The following is a 19,561-nucleotide window of genomic DNA, read 5'->3' on the forward strand; positions in this document are numbered from 1 at the left end:
ACTTGATTCTCCGCCCAGCGAAGAATTCTGGTGGCTTCTACCCTCGCCACCCTGCTCCTAGTGCCGCCTTGGTGGTTTACATGAACCCCTGCGGTCTGACTGGATCAGAACCGGTTGGTCGCGAAGCAGGATCTCCGCTTGACTTAGGGCGTTGTATATGGCCCTTAGTTCCAGGATATTGATGTGAAGGCAAGTCAGTTGACTTGACCACAGACCTTGGAAATTTCTTCCCTGTGTAACTGCCCCCCACCCTCGGAGGCTTGCATCCGTGGTCACCAGGATCCAGTCCTGAATGCCGAATCTGCGGCCCTCGAGAAGGTGAGCACTCTGCAGCCACCACAGGAGAGACACCCTGGCCCTGGGGGATAGGGTGATTAACCGATGCCTCTGAAGAGGTGATCCGGACCACTTGTCCAGTAAGTCCCTTTGGAAGGTCCTCGCATGGAACCTGCCTAAGGGGATGGCCTCGTATGATGCCACCATCCTTCCCAGGACTCGAGTGCAGTGATGCACTGACACCTGTTTTGGTTTTAATAGATTCCCGACCAGTGTCATGAGCTCCTGAGCTCTCTCTATCGGGAGATGAACCCTTTTCTGGTCTGTGTCTAGGATCGTGCCTAGGAGAGGCAGATGAGCTGTAGGAAACAACTGCGACTTTGGAATATATAGAATCCAGCCGTGTTGCCGTTACACTTCCAGAGAAAGTAATACGCTGTTCAGCAACTGCTCTCTTGATCTTGCTTTTATGAGGATATCGTCCAAGTACGTGATAATAGTGACACCTTGCTTCCGCAGGAGCACAATCATATCCGCCATTACCATGGTGAATATTCTCGAGGCCGTGGAGAGACCAAACGGCAACATCTGAAATTGGTAATGACAATCCCGTACCGCAATTCTGAGGTACGCCTAATGAGGTGGATAAATGGGGACCTGAAGGTATGCATCCCTTATGTCCCGATTCACAATAAAGTCTCCCCCTTTTTAGGCTTGCACTGACCGCTCTTAGCGATTCCATCTTGAACTTGAACCTTCTCAGGTATATGTTCAGGGATTTTTAATTCAATATGGGTCTGACCGAACCGTCTGGTTTCGGGATTACAACATGGTCTAATAATAACACCCTCTTGTTGAAGGAGGGGACCCTTGACCACCACCTGTTAAAGATACAATTTGTGAATTGCAGATAACACTGGCTCCCTCTTTTGGGGGGAAGCCCGCAGGGCCGTCGGTGTGGGGGCATCTTCTCACAGTCCAGCTTGTATCCCTGAGACACAATATCTATTGCCCAGGGATCGAACAGGGAGTGAACCCACTTGTGGCTGAACTTACGAAGGCGTGTCCCCACCGGGCCTAGCTCCGCCTGTGGAGCCCCAGCGACATTGGTGGATTTTTGTAGGGGCCGGGGAGGACTTCTGTTCCTGAGAACTAGCTGCCCGGCTCTGACAAGAAAAGACGCCCCTCAGACTTTCTTGTTTCTTTATACGAAAGGCTGCATTTAATAATGTCGTGCTTTCTTAGGCTGTGCAGGAATATAAGGCAAACTAGCAGAATTACCAGCTATAGCTGTGGAGACCAGGCCCGAGAACCCTTCTCCACACAATCCTCAGCCTTCCATATGCCTCTTAAGTCGGCATCATCTGTCCAATGCATATTCTACAAGACACGTCAAGCAGAGATCGACATAGCTTTGACTCTAGGACCCAGTATACTCATGTCTCTTTGGGCATGCTTTATAACTATATATCTATCACTTAAGACAGCATCTTTAATATATTTATATTGCATACTAGGGTCTCAATCTCTGCTGATAAGGTACCTGTCCACGCTGCCACAGCGCTATAAACCCATGCCGACACAATCGCCGGTCTGAGTAGTGTACCAGAATGTGCACGCTATCTGCAGGATCCCTGAGAATAGCAAGTGCTACCGTCTGTGCAAACAGGACACCCAAGGGGAAGATTCTCAACACATCCTGGCCCTAGTGGGGAAAGGATACAGCCTGAGAATTCTCTTGTGGGAAGCTGCCGTCTCTTGTCTGGAGATTCCCGCTCTTTTTCCTCATGAGAGGAGGGAAATTTACCTCAGCATTCTTCCCCTTAAACATGTGTACTCTCGTGTCAGGGACAGATGAGTCATCAGTGATATGCAAATCATCTATTATTTCAATAATCATATATTGAATACCTTATAGCCATCTTGGCTGTAACTTTGCATTATCGTAGTCGACAGTGGAGTTAAACTCCGTGTCGATATCAGTGTCTATTATTTTGGATAGTGAGCTTTGAGAGACTCTGAAGGACTCTGTGACATAGGGACAGACATGGATAGATTTCCTGTCTGTTCCCTAACCTTTTGTGCAATAATTTTACCTCAGCACTTACACATATCCAAACAGGTGTCGGCGTTGTCGACGGAGACACCCTCTCACACACACATCCGCTCTATCACCTCCTTAGGGGAGCCTTTTACCTCAGACATGTCGACACACGCGTACCGACACACCACACACACAGGGGATGCTCTATTTGAGGACACTTCCCCCACAAGGCCCTTTGGAGAGACAGAGAGAGAGTATGCCAGCACACACCCCAGCGCTATATAACCCAGGGATTACACTACAATTCAGTGTTTACCCAGTAGCTGCTGTATATACAATTTTTGCGCCTAAATTTATGTGCCCCCCCCCCCCTCTCTTTTCACACTTTGTGTACCAGGATACTGCCGGGGAGAGCCTGGGGAGCTTCCTTCCAGCGGAGCTGTGAAGAGAAAATGGCGCCGGTGTGCTGAGGAAGAAGGCCCGGCCCCCTCAGCGGCGGGCTTCTGTCCTGTTTCTGACTAAAAATGGCGGGGGTTTTACACATATACAGTTTTCCAGACTGTATTATGTGTATATATTGCCAAAAGGTATTCTTATTGCTGCCCAGGGCGCCCCCCCCCAGCGCCCTGCACCCTACAGTGACCGGAGTGTGTAAGTGTGCAGTGGGAGCAATGGCGCACAGCTGCAGTGCTGTGCGCTACCTTAATGAAGACCGGAGTCTTCTGCCACCGATTTTATCTCCTTCTTCTGTTCTACTGGCTCTGCGAGGGGGACGGCGGCGCGGCTCCGGGAACGGACGATCGAGGTCAGGCCCTGTGTTCGAACCCTCTGGAGCTAATGGTGTCCAGTAGCCTAAGAAGCACAAGCTAGCTGCAAGCAGGTAGGTTTGCTTCTCTCCCCTCAGTCCCTCGTAGCAGTGAGTCTGTTGCCAGCAGATCTCACTGAAAATAAAAAACCTAACAAATACTTTCTTTTCTAGTAAGCTCAGGAGAGCCCACTAGGTGCATCCAGCTCTGGCTGGGCACAGATTCTAACTGAGGTCTGGAGGAGGGGCATAGAGGGAGGAGCCAGTGCACACCAGATAGTACCTAATCTTTCTTTTAGAGTGCCCAGTCTCCTGCGGAGCCCGTCTATTCCCCATGGTCCTTACGGAGTTCCCAGCATCCACTAGGACGTCAGAGAAATACAGTTTATATCTATATTCTGCTCCTGCACATAACTATCTGCAGGAACATGCAATCTTCCTCAAACCAACACCGGAATGTTACCCTTAAAATACCCTACAGCTGGATACCAAACACCACCTTATAACCTTGTTCTGTCCCCTCCTATCCTGTAAAGGTGAATCCATTTGTTCTGTTACCATTTAAACTGCTGTTACTTTCTGATGTGGTGCAGTGAGGCTATGTGTACATTGTGCACTATTTGGATTAAATATGTAATGTGTTTTGATAGCTCTCCATGCGTTCACAAACTCTATCGTAAATACTCATACTACGCGCTAATGCGCAGGACCGCAGGAGCGACCATACTCAAATTGCGAATATGTGCACGCACAGCAGAACAAGTACACGCGCGGAGGCCATCTGTGTGTTGTTTGTACGTGATGTGTGTACTGCAATATTTTTCGACTTTGACAAGTGTCATTCCTGTCCCCCGTTGCCGCAGAGTGTCGTTCCTGTCCCCCGTTGCCGCAGAGTGTCGTTCCTGTCCCCCGTTGCCGCAGAGTGTCGTTCCTGTCCCCCGTTGCCGCAGAGTGTCGTTCCTGTCCCCCGTTGCCGCAGAGTGTCGTTCCTGTCCCCCGTTGCCGCAGAGTGTCGTTCCTGTCCCCCGTTGCCGCAGAGTGTCGTTCCTGTCCCCCGTTGCCGCAGAGTGTCGTTCCTGTCCCCCGTTGCCGCAGAGTGTCGTTCCTGTCCCCCGTTGCCGCAGAGTGTCGTTCCTGTCCCCCGTTGCCGCAGAGTGTCGTTCCTGTCCCCCGTTGCCGCAGAGTGTCGTTCCTGTCCCCCGTTGCCGCAGAGTGTCGTTCCTGTCCCCCGTTGCCGCAGAGTGTCGTTCCTGTCCCCCGTTGCCGCAGAGTGTCGTTCCTGTCCCCCGTTGCCGCAGAGTGTCGTTCCTGTCCCCCGTTGCCGCAGAGTGTCGTTCCTGTCCCCCGTTGCCGCAGAGTGTCGTTCCTGTCCCCCGTTGCCGCAGAGTGTCGTTCCTGTCCCCCGTTGCCGCAGAGTGTCGTTCCTGTCCCCCGTTGCCGCAGAGTGTCGTTCCTGTCCCCCGTTGCCGCAGAGTGTCGTTCCTGTCCCCCGTTGCCGCAGAGTGTCGTTCCTGTCCCCCGTTGCCGCAGAGTGTCGTTCCTGTCCCCCGTTGCCGCAGAGTGTCGTTCCTGTCCCCCGTTGCCGCAGAGTGTCGTTCCTGTCCCCCGTTGCCGCAGAGTGTCGTTCCTGTCCCCCGTTGCCGCAGAGTGTCGTTCCTGTCCCCCGTTGCCGCAGAGTGTCGTTCCTGTCCCCCGTTGCCGCAGAGTGTCGTTCCTGTCCCCCGTTGCCGCAGAGTGTCGTTCCTGTCCCCCGTTGCCGCAGAGTGTCGTTCCTGTCCCCCGTTGCCGCAGAGTGTCGTTCCTGTCCCCCGTTGCCGCAGAGTGTCGTTCCTGTCCCCCGTTGCCGCAGAGTGTCGTTCCTGTCCCCCGTTGCCGCAGAGTGTCGTTCCTGTCCCCCGTTGCCGCAGAGTGTCGTTCCTGTCCCCCGTTGCCGCAGAGTGTCGTTCCTGTCCCCCGTTGCCGCAGAGTGTCGTTCCTGTCCCCCGTTGCCGCAGAGTGTCGTTCCTGTCCCCCGTTGCCGCAGAGTGTCGTTCCTGTCCCCCGTTGCCGCAGAGTGTCGTTCCTGTCCCCCGTTGCCGCAGAGTGTCGTTCCTGTCCCCCGTTGCCGCAGAGTGTCGTTCCTGTCCCCCGTTGCCGCAGAGTGTCGTTCCTGTCCCCCGTTGCCGCAGAGTGTCGTTCCTGTCCCCCGTTGCCGCAGAGTGTCGTTCCTGTCCCCCGTTGCCGCAGAGTGTCATTAGCGTTGCCTCTCTGGACAATGTGCCATAGGAATGATCAGACCTCTGCTGTGTGATGCGAGTTCCCTCTTCGCTCTCCTGCCGCTGGTTGTATTCCCGGCTTGTGCGCAGTTCCGGCAATTATCATATTTCATTGGTTCAGTTTTTAATGAGCAGATGAATGAAGATTGTGACTCTGCAATAAGAACAGTCAATGGGTCAGGAGCCTCCGGGGAGTAATTGATGTACAGGGTATTCCACAGCAAGATGGTGCCTGGCGTCTTGAGCCGCAGAGTTAAGATGGCGGACTGCCTCTACTAGAGGAAGCTGAGCCCCGGATTTCTAGTGTGTTGTGTAGTTTTAGTTTGAAGCAGGGAGGCGCGGACAGCTGGGGTGGGAGCAGTGTCATAGTGGGGACATGCAGTGGTAGGGGCCTATGTTTAGTGGTAACCATTAGTGCCTGGTCTGTGACCCCTGATGTGTAGTAAATACCGCTAGTGCATGCACGATATTGGGCCTTATTCACGCCTGATCGCTAGGGTGTGTTTTTTACATCCCTGCGATCACGTAGTCGCCGCCTACAGGGGGAGGCTATTACCTTTTTGCAGTTGTGCGATGGCATTAGTTGGCAGAGCTGCAGAAACTCTGCACTGCGCAGGACTTACTCAGCTGCTGCGATGATCAGGGCCGGAGCGGACGTCAGAAACTCTCCTTCAAACACCTGGTCCCTCCTGCGTTTTTCCGGACACTCCCTGGAAACGGTCAGTTGCCGCCCACAAACGCCCTCTTCCTGTCAGTCACCTTGTGATCGCCGGAGCGTTTTTGTAATTTTCGCACCATCCCGTCGCTGACCGGCGATCCCCGTTGCTGCGGTCTGTCGCGCCTGTGCATTACGGTGCATACGCATGCGCAGTGCGGACCTGATCGCCCGCTGTGAGGAAATGCAGCCTAGCGATCAGGTCTGACTTACCCCGATTGTACCGGAGTAATAACAGCAACGCTTTGTAGAAAAGTGCAGTATAATGTAACATATGCGGAATGTGTCATTCAAGTGCACAATCTGGACCCTGATCCCTGCAGGAAGGAGGGGGGGGGGGCAGTGGGGCCCACCGGGGGTTTCCCTGAGCTCCTGTGGGCCAGTCCAGCACTGGGTGGGAGTGAAATCCCCTGACAACGAGTAGGAACTATTGCAATTACTGTGTGGGGCATAATATGGTGTCAGGAGTATTACTGTGTGGGGTATAATATGGTGTCAGGGGTATTTACTGTGTGGGGTATAATATGGTGACAGGGGTATTACTGTGTGGGGTATAATATGGTGTCGGGTATTACTGTGTGGGGTATAATATGGTGTCAGGGGTATTACTGTGTGGGGCATAATATGGTGTCAGGGGTATTACTGTGTGGGGCATAATATGGTGTCAGGGGTATTACTGTGTGGGGCATAATATGGTGTCAGGGGTATTACTGTGTGGGGTATAATATGGTGTCAGGGGTATTACTGTGTGGGGTATAATATGGTGTCGGGTATTACTGTGTGGGGTATAATATGGTGACAGGGACGTTACTGTGTGGTGTATAATATGGTGACAGGGACGTTACTGTGTGGGGTATAATATGGTGACAGGGGTATTACTGTGTGGGGTATAATATGGTGTCAGGGGTATTACTGTGTGTGGTATAATATGGTGACAGGGGTATTACTGTGTGGGGTATAATATGGTGTCAGGGGTATTACTGTGTGGGGTATAATATGGTGTCAGGGGTATTACTGTGTGGGGTATAATATGGTGTCAGGGGTATTACTGTGTGTGGTATAATATGGTGTCAGGGGTATTACTGTGTGTGGTATAATATGGTGTCGGGTATTACTGTGTGGGGTATAATATGGTGACAGGGGTATTACTGTGTGGGATATAAATATGGTGTCAGGGGTATTACTGTGTGGGGTATAATATGGTGTCAGGGGTATTACTGTGTGGGGCATAATATGGTGTCAGGGGTATTACTGTGTGGGGCATAATATGGTGTCAGGGGTATTACTGTGTGGGGTATAATATGGTGACGGGTATTACTGTGTGGGGTATAATATGGTGTCGGGTATTACTGTGTGGGGTATAATATGGTGACAGGGGTATTACTGTGTGGGGTATAATATGGTGTCGGGTATTACTGTGTGGGGTATAATATGGTGACAGGGGTATTACTGTGTGGGGTATAATATGGTGACAGGGACATTACTGTGTGGTGTATAATATGGTGACAGGGATGTTACTGTGTGGTGTATAATATGGCGACAGGGACATTACTGTGTGGTGTATAATATGGTGACAGGGATGTTACTGTGTGGTGTATAATATGGTGACAGGGACGTTACTGTGTGGTGTATAATATGGTGACAGGGACATTACTGTGTGGTGTATAATATGGTGACAGGGACGTTACTGTGTGGGGTATAATATGGTGACGGGTATTACTGTGTGGGGTATAATATGGTGTCGGGTATTACTGTGTGGGGTATAATATGGTGACAGGGGTATTACTGTGTGGGGTATAATATGGTGTCGGGTATTACTGTGTGGGGTATAATATGGTGACAGGGGTATTACTGTGTGGGGTATAATATGGTGACAGGGACATTACTGTGTGGTGTATAATATGGTGACAGGGATGTTACTGTGTGGTGTATAATATGGTGACGGGGACGTTACTGTGTGGTGTATAATATGGTGACGGACGTTACTGTGTGGTGTATAATATGGTGACAGGACATTACTGTGTGGTGTATAATATGGTGACAGGGACATTACTGTGTGGTGTATAATATGGTGACAGGGACATTACTGTGTGGTGTATAATATGGTGACAGGACATTACTGTGTGGTGTATAATATGGTGACAGGACATTACTGTGTGGTGTATAATATGGTGACAGGGACATTACTGTGTGGTGTATAATATGGTGACGGGGACGTTACTGTGTGGTGTATAATATGGTGACGGGGACGTTACTGTGTGGTGTATAATATGGTGACGGACATTACTGTGTGGTGTATAATATGGTGTCAGGGACGTTACTGTGTGGTGTATAATATGGTGACAGGGACGTTACTGTGTGGTGTATAATATGGTGTCAGGGACGTTACTGTGTGGTGTATAATATGGTGACGGACATTACTGTGTGGTGTATAATATGGTGACAGGGACGTTACTGTGTGGTGTATAATATGGTGACAGGGGTATTACTGTGTGGTGTATAATATGGTGACGGACGTTACTGTGTGGTGTATAATATGGTGTCAGGGGTGTTACTGTGTGGTGTATAATATGGTGACAGGGACATTACTGTGTGGTGTATAATATGGTGACAGGACATTACTGTGTGGTGTATAATATGGTGACAGGGACATTACTGTGTGGTGTATAATATGGTGACAGGACATTACTGTGTGTGGTGTATAATATGGTGACAGGGACATTACTGTGTGGGACATAATATGGTGTAAGGGACATTACTGTGTGGTGTATAATATGGTGACAGGGACATTACTGTGTGGGGAATAATATGGTGACAGGGACATTACTGTGTGGGGTATAATATGGTGACAGGGACATTACTGTGTGTGGTGTATAATATGGTGACAGGACATTACTGTGTGTGGTGTATAATATGGTGACAGGGACATTACTGTGTGGGGTATAATATGGTGACAGGGACATTACTGTGTGGGGTATAATATGGTGACAGGGACGTTACTGTGTGGTGTATAATATGGTGACAGGGACGTTACTGTGTGGGGTATAATATGGTGACAGGGACATTACTGTGTGGTGTATAATTTGGTGACAGGGACATTACTGTGTGGGGTATAATATGGTGACAGGGACATTACTGTGTGGTGTATAATATGGTGACAGGGACATTACTGTGTGGGGTATAATATGGTGACAGGGACGTTACTGTGTGGGGTATAATATGGTGACAGGGACGTTACTGTGTGGTGTATAATAAGGTGTCAGGGACGTTACTGTGTGGTGTATAATATGGTGACAGGGACGTTACTGTGTGGTGTATAATATGGTGACAGGGACGTTACTGTGTGGTGTATAATATGGTGACAGTGGCATTACTGTGTGGTGTATAATATGGTGTCAGGGACATTACTGTGTGGTGTATAATATGGTGTCAGGGACGTTACTGTGTGGTGTATAATATGGTGACAGGGACGTTACTGTGTGGTGTATAATATGGTGAGAGGGACGTTACTGTGTGGTGTATAATATGGTGACAGGACATTACTGTGTGGTGTATAATATGGTGACAGGGACATTACTGTGTGGTGTATAATATGGTGACAGGACGTTACTGTGTGGTGTATAATATGGTGACAGGGACATTACTGTGTGGTGTATAATATGGTGACAGGGACATTACTGTGTGGTGTATAATATGGTGTCAGGGACGTTACTGTGTGGTGTATAATATGGTGACAGGGACATTACTGTGTGGTGTATAATATGGTGACAGGGACATTACTGTGTGGTGTATAATATGGTGACAGGGACATTACTGTGTGAGGTATAATATGGTGACAGGGACATTACTGTGTGGTGTATAATATGGTGTCAGGGACGTTACTGTGTGGTGTATAATATGGTGACAGGGACGTTACTGTGTGGTGTATAATATGGTGTCAGGGGCGTTACTGTGTGGTGTATAATATGGTGACAGGGGCGTTACTGTGTGGTGTATAATATGGTGTCAGGGACGTTACTGTGTGGTGTATAATATGGTGACAGGGGCGTTACTGTGTGGTGTATAATATGGTGACAGGGACATTACTGTGTGGTGTATAATATGGTGACAGGGACATTACTGTGTGGTGTATAATATGGTGACAGGGGACATTACTGTGTGGTGTATAATATGGTGACAGGGACGTTACTGTGTGGTGTATAATATGGTGACAGGGACATTACTGTGTGGTGTATAATATGGTGACAGGGACATTACTGTGTGGGGTATAATATGGTGTCAGGGGTATTACTGTGTGGGGTATAATATGGTGACAGGACATTACTGTGTGGTGTATAATATGGTGACGGGGCGTTACTGTGTGGTGTATAATATGGTGACAGGGACATTACTGTGTGGTGTATAATATGGTGACAGGGACATTACTGTGTGGTGTATAATATGGTGACAGGACATTACTGTGTGTGGTGTATAATATGGTGACAGGGACATTACTGTGTGGGACATAATATGGTGTAAGGGACATTACTGTGTGGTGTATAATATGGTGACAGGGACATTACTGTGTGGGGTATAATATGGTGTCAGGGGTATTACTGTGTGGGGTATAATATGGTGACAGGACATTACTGTGTGGTGTATAATATGGTGACGGGGCGTTACTGTGTGGTGTATAATATGGTGACAGGGACATTACTGTGTGGTGTATAATATGGTGACAGGGACATTACTGTGTGGTGTATAATATGGTGACAGGACATTACTGTGTGTGGTGTATAATATGGTGACAGGGACATTACTGTGTGGGACATAATATGGTGTAAGGGACATTACTGTGTGGTGTATAATATGGTGACAGGGACATTACTGTGTGGGGTATAATATGGTGACAGGGACATTACTGTGTGGTGTATAATATGGTGACAGGGACATTACTGTGTGGGGTATAATATGGTGACAGGGACGTTAATGTGTGGGGTATAATATGGTGACAGGGACGTTACTGTGTGGTGTATAATATGGTGACAGGGACGTTACTGTGTGGTGTATAATATGGTGACAGGGACGTTACTGTGTGGGGTATAATATGGTGACAGGGACGTTACTGTGTGGGGTATAATATGGTGACAGGGACGTTACTGTGTGGTGTATAATATGGTGACGGACATTACTGTGTGGTGTATAATATGGTGACAGGGACGTTACTGTGTGGTGTATAATATGGTGTCAGGGACGTTACTGTGTGGTGTATAATATGGTGACAGGGGACATTACTGTGTGGGGTATAATATGGTGACAGGGACATTACTGTGTGGTGTATAATATGGTGACAGGGACATTACTGTGTGGTGTATAATATGGTGACAGGGACATTACTGTGTGGGGTATAATATGGTGACAGGGACATTACTGTGTGGGGTATAATATGGTGACAGGGACATTACTGTGTGGTGTATAATATGGTGACAGGGACGTTACTGTGTGGTGTATAATATGGTGACGGACATTACTGTGTGGTGTATAATATGGTGACAGGGACGTTACTGTGTGGTGTATAATATGGTGTCAGGGACGTTACTGTGTGGTGTATAATATGGTGACAGGGGACATTACAGTGTGGGGTATAATATGGTGACAGGGACATTACTGTGTGGTGTATAATATGGTGACAGGGACGTTACTGTGTGGTGTATAATATGGTGACAGGGACATTACTGTGTGGGGTATAATATGGTGACAGGGACATTACTGTGTGGGGTATAATATGGTGACAGGGGACATTACTGTGTGGTGTATAATATGGTGACAGGGGACATTACTGTGTGGTGTATAATATGGTGACAGGGACGTTACTGTGTGGTGTATAATATGGTGACAGGGACGTTACTGTGTGGTGTATAATATGGTGTCAGGGACATTACTGTGTGGGGTATAATATGGTGACAGGGACATTACTGTGTGGTGTATAATATGGTGACAGGGACGTTACTGTGTGGGGTATAATATGGTGACAGGGACGTTACTGTGTGGGGTATAATATGGTGACAGGGACGTTACTGTGTGGTGTATAATATGGTGACGGATATTACTGTGTGGTGTATAATATGGTGTCAGGGACGTTACTGTGTGGTGTATAATATGGTGACAGGGGACATTACTGTGTGGTGTATAATATGGTGACAGGGACGTTACTGTGTGGTGTATAATATGGTGACAGGGACGTTACTGTGTGGTGTATAATATGGTGTCAGGGACATTACTGTGTGGGGTATAATATATGGTGACAAAACGGAGAGAGAATTGACAGCATTGGAAAGGAATGAGTTAAACATCTTGTGAGGGGTGGACCTAGCTGGAAGGAAAGTACAGCCCTTGAAAAAATGGGAGGGTTAGTATATATAGGGAAGGATAGGCCATTTTGTTTCTCTCTGGTTGGTGAAATTGCCTTTGCTGGGTGAGTGCTGCTGTGCAGAGCTCCCCATATTTGGTGTACATTTAAGTTTGGATTTTAACTGCTCTCCCTTATTTGTATTACTATGGCTTCCCGCCCTCGCCGTTCCGCCGGGACCCCAGCTCGATACCGCACTTCTGGCGGTGGAGCTGGGCCGGGGGAAGGGATGAAAGGCCTGGGGGACGACGGGGCTCCGTCCCCTCCGGCCTCCACGGACGCGGGCAGGAGCGCTGCTCGGCGGGTCAGGTCGGCCTCGCCGCTGGGGGCCGGGCCGGCTTTGCCAGGCGGGCGCGGGCGGCGGGGTAGGCCAGAGATTCAGCCAGGCTCGGAGGTAGGCGGGCATCAGCCCTCGCCTCCTGGAGCGCTTGTCGAAGTGACAGTGTCCGGGGCCCGCGGGCGCGCGCATGCGCACCGCAGCGGGCGCTCGGCGGCTGCTTCACAGGCGGCCCCTGTCTCTCCCTCCTTGCCGCGGCCGGAGCTGAGTGCCGGGCGGGGGGTAGAGGCCGGACGGGGGTCGGTGGCTCGCCTCGCGGGGCTTGTTTCGGGGCCTCGCGTGGCGGGTATGAGCAGTGCGGCGGGCGGAGGAGCTGAGTCGGAGACCAGTGGGACGCGCGCACGAGGTGCGCACGTGCCCATTGCCGGCCTCCGGCTGCGCACGTGTGCGCGCAGCGGCGCCGCCAGCCCTGTTGTCCCCCTGCTCATTGCAAGTAACTACTCGGGGGCCGGGGAGACAGGAGAGGGAGGACATCCTTGGGGGGCAGGCAGGAGGCACAAGTGGGGGTGCGGTATGAGCACCGGAGTGCAACTGCACAAGGTGACCGGGCGCACGCGCGGGAGGCGCGCGAGCCCGTGCCCAATGTCAGCGGCGCAGTGCGCGCGCAGCTGCGCCGCGTGTTTCTCGGTCTCCCCTAAGTACTCCCCGGGGGCCGGAAGACAGCGGCCCGCGGGGGAGGAGGGGTGACAGGGAATGGGTCATCGGCCGCAGGGCGGCGGCGCGGGCGGATTATGCTCGGGGCGTCTCCCCCCTAGCGGAGGGAGATAGTTCCGGATCGCAGGGGGAGGTGGCGTTCTCGGAGGCGGAGAGCGAGGGCCAGCGCGGGCGCCGACAGGGGCGCCCCCGTCTTCCCGCCGGGGCAGCGGGCGTTGGGTGCCCGGTTGCCGCCGGTCGGGCGGCGGGCGCGTGGTCGCGCGCGGGCCCCCAGGGCTCGTTTTGGGGGGGGGGGTCGCGACCCCTCCGGAGCGCTGGCGTCGACCCTGGCCACTGTGGTGGAGGCTTTAGGGCCGTTAGCAGTGGCTTGCTCCCCGAGGACTACTGCTAGTTCCGGCGATCCTGCGGCGGCAGGCGGGGTCGAGTGGCACGCGCCTGCCGGGAGCTCGGGGCGGCCGCCGCAGAATTGGAGCGGGGTCCGGGGCAGGACGCGCAGGGGTGCTCGGCGGCAACTCCCCCCTCACGGAGGGCGCGGCATGCGCCGCAAGTGCTGACTGGGTCCCCCGTTTATTTCTCTGTTGCAGGGGACCTCGGGGAAGTGGAGATGGCCGAGTACGAAGAGGAAGACGGAGGTTTGGCCACGCCGGAGGATTCCATGTCGGGGTCGGCGGCTTCAGGTGAGGTGGTGCAGTCGGTATCAGGTACCTCCACGAGCGCTAGTTCTCGCAGCTCTTCCTCTTCTTCGTCTTCTCTATCGTCGCAAGTGTCCGCAGTCAGTAGCACGACTAGGGCAAGGAAGCGGGCAACGAAATTCGCCAAGAGGGCAGCGGGCCAGCAGAAGAGGCGCAAGCGGCTTAGCGAAGAAGCTCGTAGGGCCAAGAAGCGCAGCGATTTGCCCGGGGTCGTGCGCTGCGAATATACTGCCGTTATGCGGGGGCTTCGAGATAGCTGCCGCAAGAAGATTTGCAGAGGGGACTTCGTTGATGTGTTCGTCCTGACGAAGGACGCGAAGAGGGAGTATAAGGCGGCGGCCGCGAAGCAGGGTATCGGGACGGAGGCATTCCGTACCTTCGATAATTGGCTGGCTGGGATTTGGGTCTTCGCGGCGTGTTACCTGGAGGACAGGCCAAGCGAGCACATGAACATAATCCGGTACCTGCATCTCATGCACGACATGCAGCGCACGTCTGCGGGATCGGAGTGGCGTAGATACGACCAGGAATTCCGGGAAAAGCAGGATGGATTGCAGGTCATGGACTTTGGGTTCAAGGACGTTGAGGTCTGGCTCAAGGTCACTCGGGCTTCGCAACAGGCTGAGGAGCCCCGGAAGCCGGGGGCGGACGGGCACCGCGCAGGGTCGTCCGCCCAAGGGTCCAGCGCGGAAGGCGGATTGGCCGAGCCAGGTAGGTCGGCCGTCCGCGCAGGGGGGCGTGCCGCCACAAAAGGAAAATGTTTCGCGTTTAACAACGCGGCGTGTTCCTTCGGCAAGCAGTGTCGTTTTCGACACTCGTGCCTGCAATGCGGCGGGTCCCACCCAGCGTCCTCCTGTTTCAAAGGCAGTCGGCAGGGTGCCCGGGGTAAACAAACTTACCCCAGACAAGCCGCGGGTGGGAGCGCTTCGCAGAGCGCCAACACCAATTAAATTGGAGACGATGGGCTGGTGGTTGGACTTGTATCCGAATAGGGAGGATGCACAATTTTTGTTTTCCGGTTTTCAGTTTGGGTTTCGCTTGCCTGTTGCGAGCGAGGTGTCCGTGCGTGCCCAACGGAACCTCCAGTCTGCCCGAACCTTGCCGTTAGTTCTGAGGGAGAAAGTGGATAAGGAGGTCAGGTTGGGCAGGATGGAGGGGCCGTTTCCATCGCCCCCGGTGGATGACTTGGTCATCTCTCCAGTGGGGGTGGTTCCCAAGAAGACTCCAGGCGCCTTTCGGCTCATTCAGCATCTTTCTTACCCGTCGGGGGCGTCGGTCAACGACGCAATACCGCCGGCTCATTGCTCGGTGGTGTATCAGTCGTTTGACGAAGCGTTGGAGATGGTCCGCGGTTATGGGACCGGGGCCCTCATGGCTAAGATTGATGTTGAGTCCGCTTTTCGGTTGCTGCCATTACACCCGGACTCATTCCGTTTTATGGGTTTCCGGATTGGAGCGGAGTATTTCATCGACAAATGTATGCCGATGGGATGTTCCGTTTCATGCTCATTTTTCGAGCGTTTCAGCACTTTTTTACATTGGTGCGTGGAGTCTTCATCAGGGGGTCACGGGGTCGCACATTACCTCGATGACTTCCTTTGCGCGGGCCCGGCAAATTCACCACGGTGCGGCGACTTGCTTTTCAGCATCCAAGCGCTGTTTTTCCACTTCGGCGTTCCTGTGGCCGAGGATAAAACAGAGGGCCCGGCCTCCTGCTTGTCCTTTTTGGGGATTGAGATTGACACGGTAGCAGGAGCGTGTCGGCTTCCTAGGGACAAAGTGGTGAAGCTCCGCGACGCCATTTGCCGGTTTATAGGGTCGCGTAAGGTCACACTACGGCAGGCGCAGTCCTTGCTGGGCATGTTGAACTTTGCTTGTCGGGTAATCCCGATGGGCAGGGTTTTCTGCCGGAAGCTGGAAAGGGCGACTGCGGGGTGTGCCAGACCACACCATTTCGTGCGTTTGTCCTCGGAGATTAAGAGGGATTTGGCAGTATGGGCCTCGTTCCTGGAGGACTTCAACGGGGTGTGTATATGGCAGGCCCCAATGGTGGACAGCGCTAGGTTGCAGCTGTTCACCGACGCAGTGGGTGCCTCTGGATTCGGATGCTATCTGGAGGGATCTTGGTGCGCGGCCTCGTGGCCGGCGGAATGGCATCGCGAAGGTTTAACTAAGGACCTTTTGCTGCTGGAGCTTTTCCCCATTATGGTGGCGCTGGAGGTATGGGGCGATCGGCTGGCTCATCGCAGCATCTTGTTTAGATGTGATAATCTGAGTGTGGTGCATGCGATTAACAACCAGAGGGCGAAGTCGCTGGTCGTTCTGCGGGTGCTGGGGCAGTTGCTGTTGACGTGCCTGCGTCGGAACGTTTGGTTCCGCGCGCAGCACGTGCCGGGGCTAGAGAACGGAATTGCTGACGCGTTATCGCGAGGGCAGTGGGAAAGATTTTGTTTGTTGGCACCCGAGGCCGACGAGCATGGTTTTCATTGTCCCGGTTATGTTTGGCAGGTGATCGGGCCGGACTGGAGGCTCTAGCGTTGCGGTCAGTCGGCCAACTACGCTTACGGCTTACAGGCAAGCCTGGAGCGAGTGGGAGGAGTTTGTTCAAGGACGGAATTCACAAGGTAAGAGCGGGCATCGAATGATGCTTTCTTTTATTTGGCAGCTGTATGTTTCGGGTAGGTCCAGAGCGGTGGTTGCCCGGTACTTGGCTGGGATTTCGTTTTTCAGCAAAATAAGGGGCGTCCCCGACGTGACGAAAAGTGGGATTCTGCTAAAGGCGATGAAAGGATGGGCGCGAGTTGCGCCGACGCCGCCTGACAGGAGGCGGCCCATTGATGCGGCCTTGTTGCCGGCTGTCATCAGGGCGGTGGGAGGTGTCGCATCGTCCATGTTTGAGTCGCTGTTGTTCAGTTTGGCGTTCTCAATGGCTTACCACGGGGCCTTTAGGGTTTCGGAATTGGTAGCGCCTTCTAAGCGAGCAGATTCGCGCATGCTCGTCGGGGACGTGGTGGTGGGTGAGAGGTCCTTGCTTTGCAGATTGCGTCGCTCTAAGACGGACCAAGTGGGGAGAGGTCGATGGGTCACCTTGGTTCCGGCACTTGAGAGCATTTGCCCAGTAAGTTTGGCAGTGCAGTATGAGGCAGTACGGCCCGACGGTCGGGGGGTCATGGCTGCTGCATTATGATGGGCTGCCGGTGACTAAATATCAATTTCGTTGGATGCTGGGTCGCTGTCAGGCGAGCTTGGGACTTCCACCTGCTGCGTTCGGGACGCATTCCTTCCGCATAGGGGCGGCGACGTCGGCTGCGGCGGCGGGATTCTCCATGGCTGAGATCCAGGCGGTGGGGCGATGGAAGTCGTCGAGTTACAGACGGTATATTCGCCCCGTTGCGTGAGATGTTGGCTCGCGCGTTGTTTGTTGTTTTAATTACAGTTGTTCAGTCATGTTGTACAGTTCAGTACGTTATGGTGTTGTGCGTGTGTTTGTCTTCCCCCTTTTTATCCTACTCAGGGATTAGCTACTCGCCGTTGCTGGCGTGAGTCGGCAGCGGGGGTCTGGAGTTATTTTGCGATTTTTTTTGCCTGACTTGACGGACTGAATTCTAATCCACAATTCGGCTAATCTGTTCTAATCAGAGTCCCTCAGCAGGTCTTTACGCTTTCACCTCCAGCTGAGTTCTTACATGTTTTACCCCTTTTTTACCCCCCCCCCCACTTTTTATTTTCTTAAATTTTGTTTCAATTTTCCCATTTGTGTGTTCATGTGCGGCTTCAAATTGGCTGGAAGCACGTGCAGATCGGCTAGGCCGAGATTTCTGCAATATTCGGAAACAAATTTTTTCTTTTTTGGCAGATCCTTCAGGTTAATGCACTTACTGAATTATGGTATAGATATTTAGTAACCAATTTTACCCCCTTTCCTCCTCTTCAGGTTGGTTTGCTGATGACTTGACCGTTTGGGTGGTGGGCCACTCGTATGTGTTTTGGGACGCAAAGTTTTTAGCCTCGGCGGGGGCTCAGCGGTTTCCTAGGGCTCAGGGAGTTAGATGGCTTGGTTGGCGAGGAATGATGTGGAAAGATCTGAGGAGTAGGCTAGTTAGTCAGGCTAGCAAGCATGGAGTTCCTAGAGTACTGGTTGTCCATATAGGTGGCAACGACCTGGGGAAGAGGACATCTTTGGAGATGCGGTGGGCCATGATACAGGATCTAGCAAGTGTGGCCGCAGCATGGACCAATTGCATATTTGTGTTCTCCTTGATGGTGCCAAGATTGAGTTGGCGAGGTGTGGCGGACGGACGCGTAATTGATGAGGCCAGAAAGAAAGTGAATGGGGCGGTGGCGAAGTGGGTGCTGTCCCACGGAGTCAAGGTAGTTCGCCACCCTAGGATTCGGTTCCGAGACAGTCACCTTTTTCGGCCTGATGGTGTGCATCTATCCAATGAGGGGATGATGCTTTTCCTGGAGGATCTGTTCCTAGTGTTGCAGGAGTTAGGGTGAGGTTATGGTGGCGGTGCGAAGACTATGGGGAGGAGTCTTTCGCTGTTGGCGGAAAAGAACGGCAGTTTGTAGTTGTATGGTAAGCTGTAGTGATTTACAGTTTGATTTGGTTTAGGTGCACTCACCTCCATCGACTTATTTGCCGCTCGACCACCCGACCGGGAGGCAGCGGAATGGGCACCCCTCCGGGTGGGAAGTCATTGTGGGGGTTGAGCTAGCACCTATTACCGTTTTTGATAGTTTGTAGTTAAATTAAGATAGTTTTGATTTTAGCAGTGTTTAAGGTTCGCGTCAGTTTAATAGAGCCGTTCTTTTTTCTGCCACCATATGCCGGCTGTTTCCTCATCTTAACCAAAGTTTTCATTTACAGGTTTGCTATGGTTAGGGTCAAATAAATAGCTAGCAATTTTCTGCCAAATTCAAGTCTCCGTGTCTTTATTTCTGGTTATGAGAGGTAACGAATGTTGTACTTAGAACGAAGGGGTCCACCAAATATCACTAGGATGTTTAATTACTATGTGGTGTATAATATGGTGTCAGGGGTATTACTGTGTGGTGTATAATATGGTGTAAAGGACATTACTGTGTGGGGCATAATATGGTGTCAGGGGTATTACTGTGTGGTGTATAATATGGTGACAGGGACATTACTGTGTGGGGTATAATATGGTGACAGGACATTACTGTGTGGGGCATAATATGGTGTCAGGGGTATTACTGTGTGGTGTATAATATGGTGACAGGGACGTTACTGTGTGGGGTATAATATGGTGACAGGACATTACTGTGTGGGGCATAATATGGTGTCAGGGGTATTACTGTGTGGGGTATAATATGGTGTCAGGGGTATTACTGTGTGTGGTGTATAATATGGTGACAGGGGTATTACTGTGTG

At 51.8% G+C, this 19,561-nt stretch overlaps 1 protein-coding gene across 1 annotated transcript in view; it reads left to right on the forward strand.

The window, feature by feature from the left end:
- Window positions 1-14,058: 14,058 nt before the first annotated feature.
- LOC135037934 (unconventional myosin-VIIa-like) overlaps window positions 14,059-19,561 on the forward strand; it is a gene marked incomplete at both ends in the record, with an annotated part of 240,316 nt that continues 234,813 nt past the window's right edge. Inside the window, one exon of the mRNA XM_063954594.1 lies at window positions 14,059-14,151. Within this exon, the coding sequence (XP_063810664.1) occupies window positions 14,059-14,151 (93 nt within the window). The remainder of the gene's footprint in view (window positions 14,152-19,561) is intronic.

The sequence above is a fragment of the Pseudophryne corroboree genome, unplaced genomic scaffold (assembly GCF_028390025.1).
Source record: "Pseudophryne corroboree isolate aPseCor3 unplaced genomic scaffold, aPseCor3.hap2 scaffold_687, whole genome shotgun sequence".
Taxonomy (NCBI): domain Eukaryota; kingdom Metazoa; phylum Chordata; class Amphibia; order Anura; family Myobatrachidae; genus Pseudophryne; species Pseudophryne corroboree.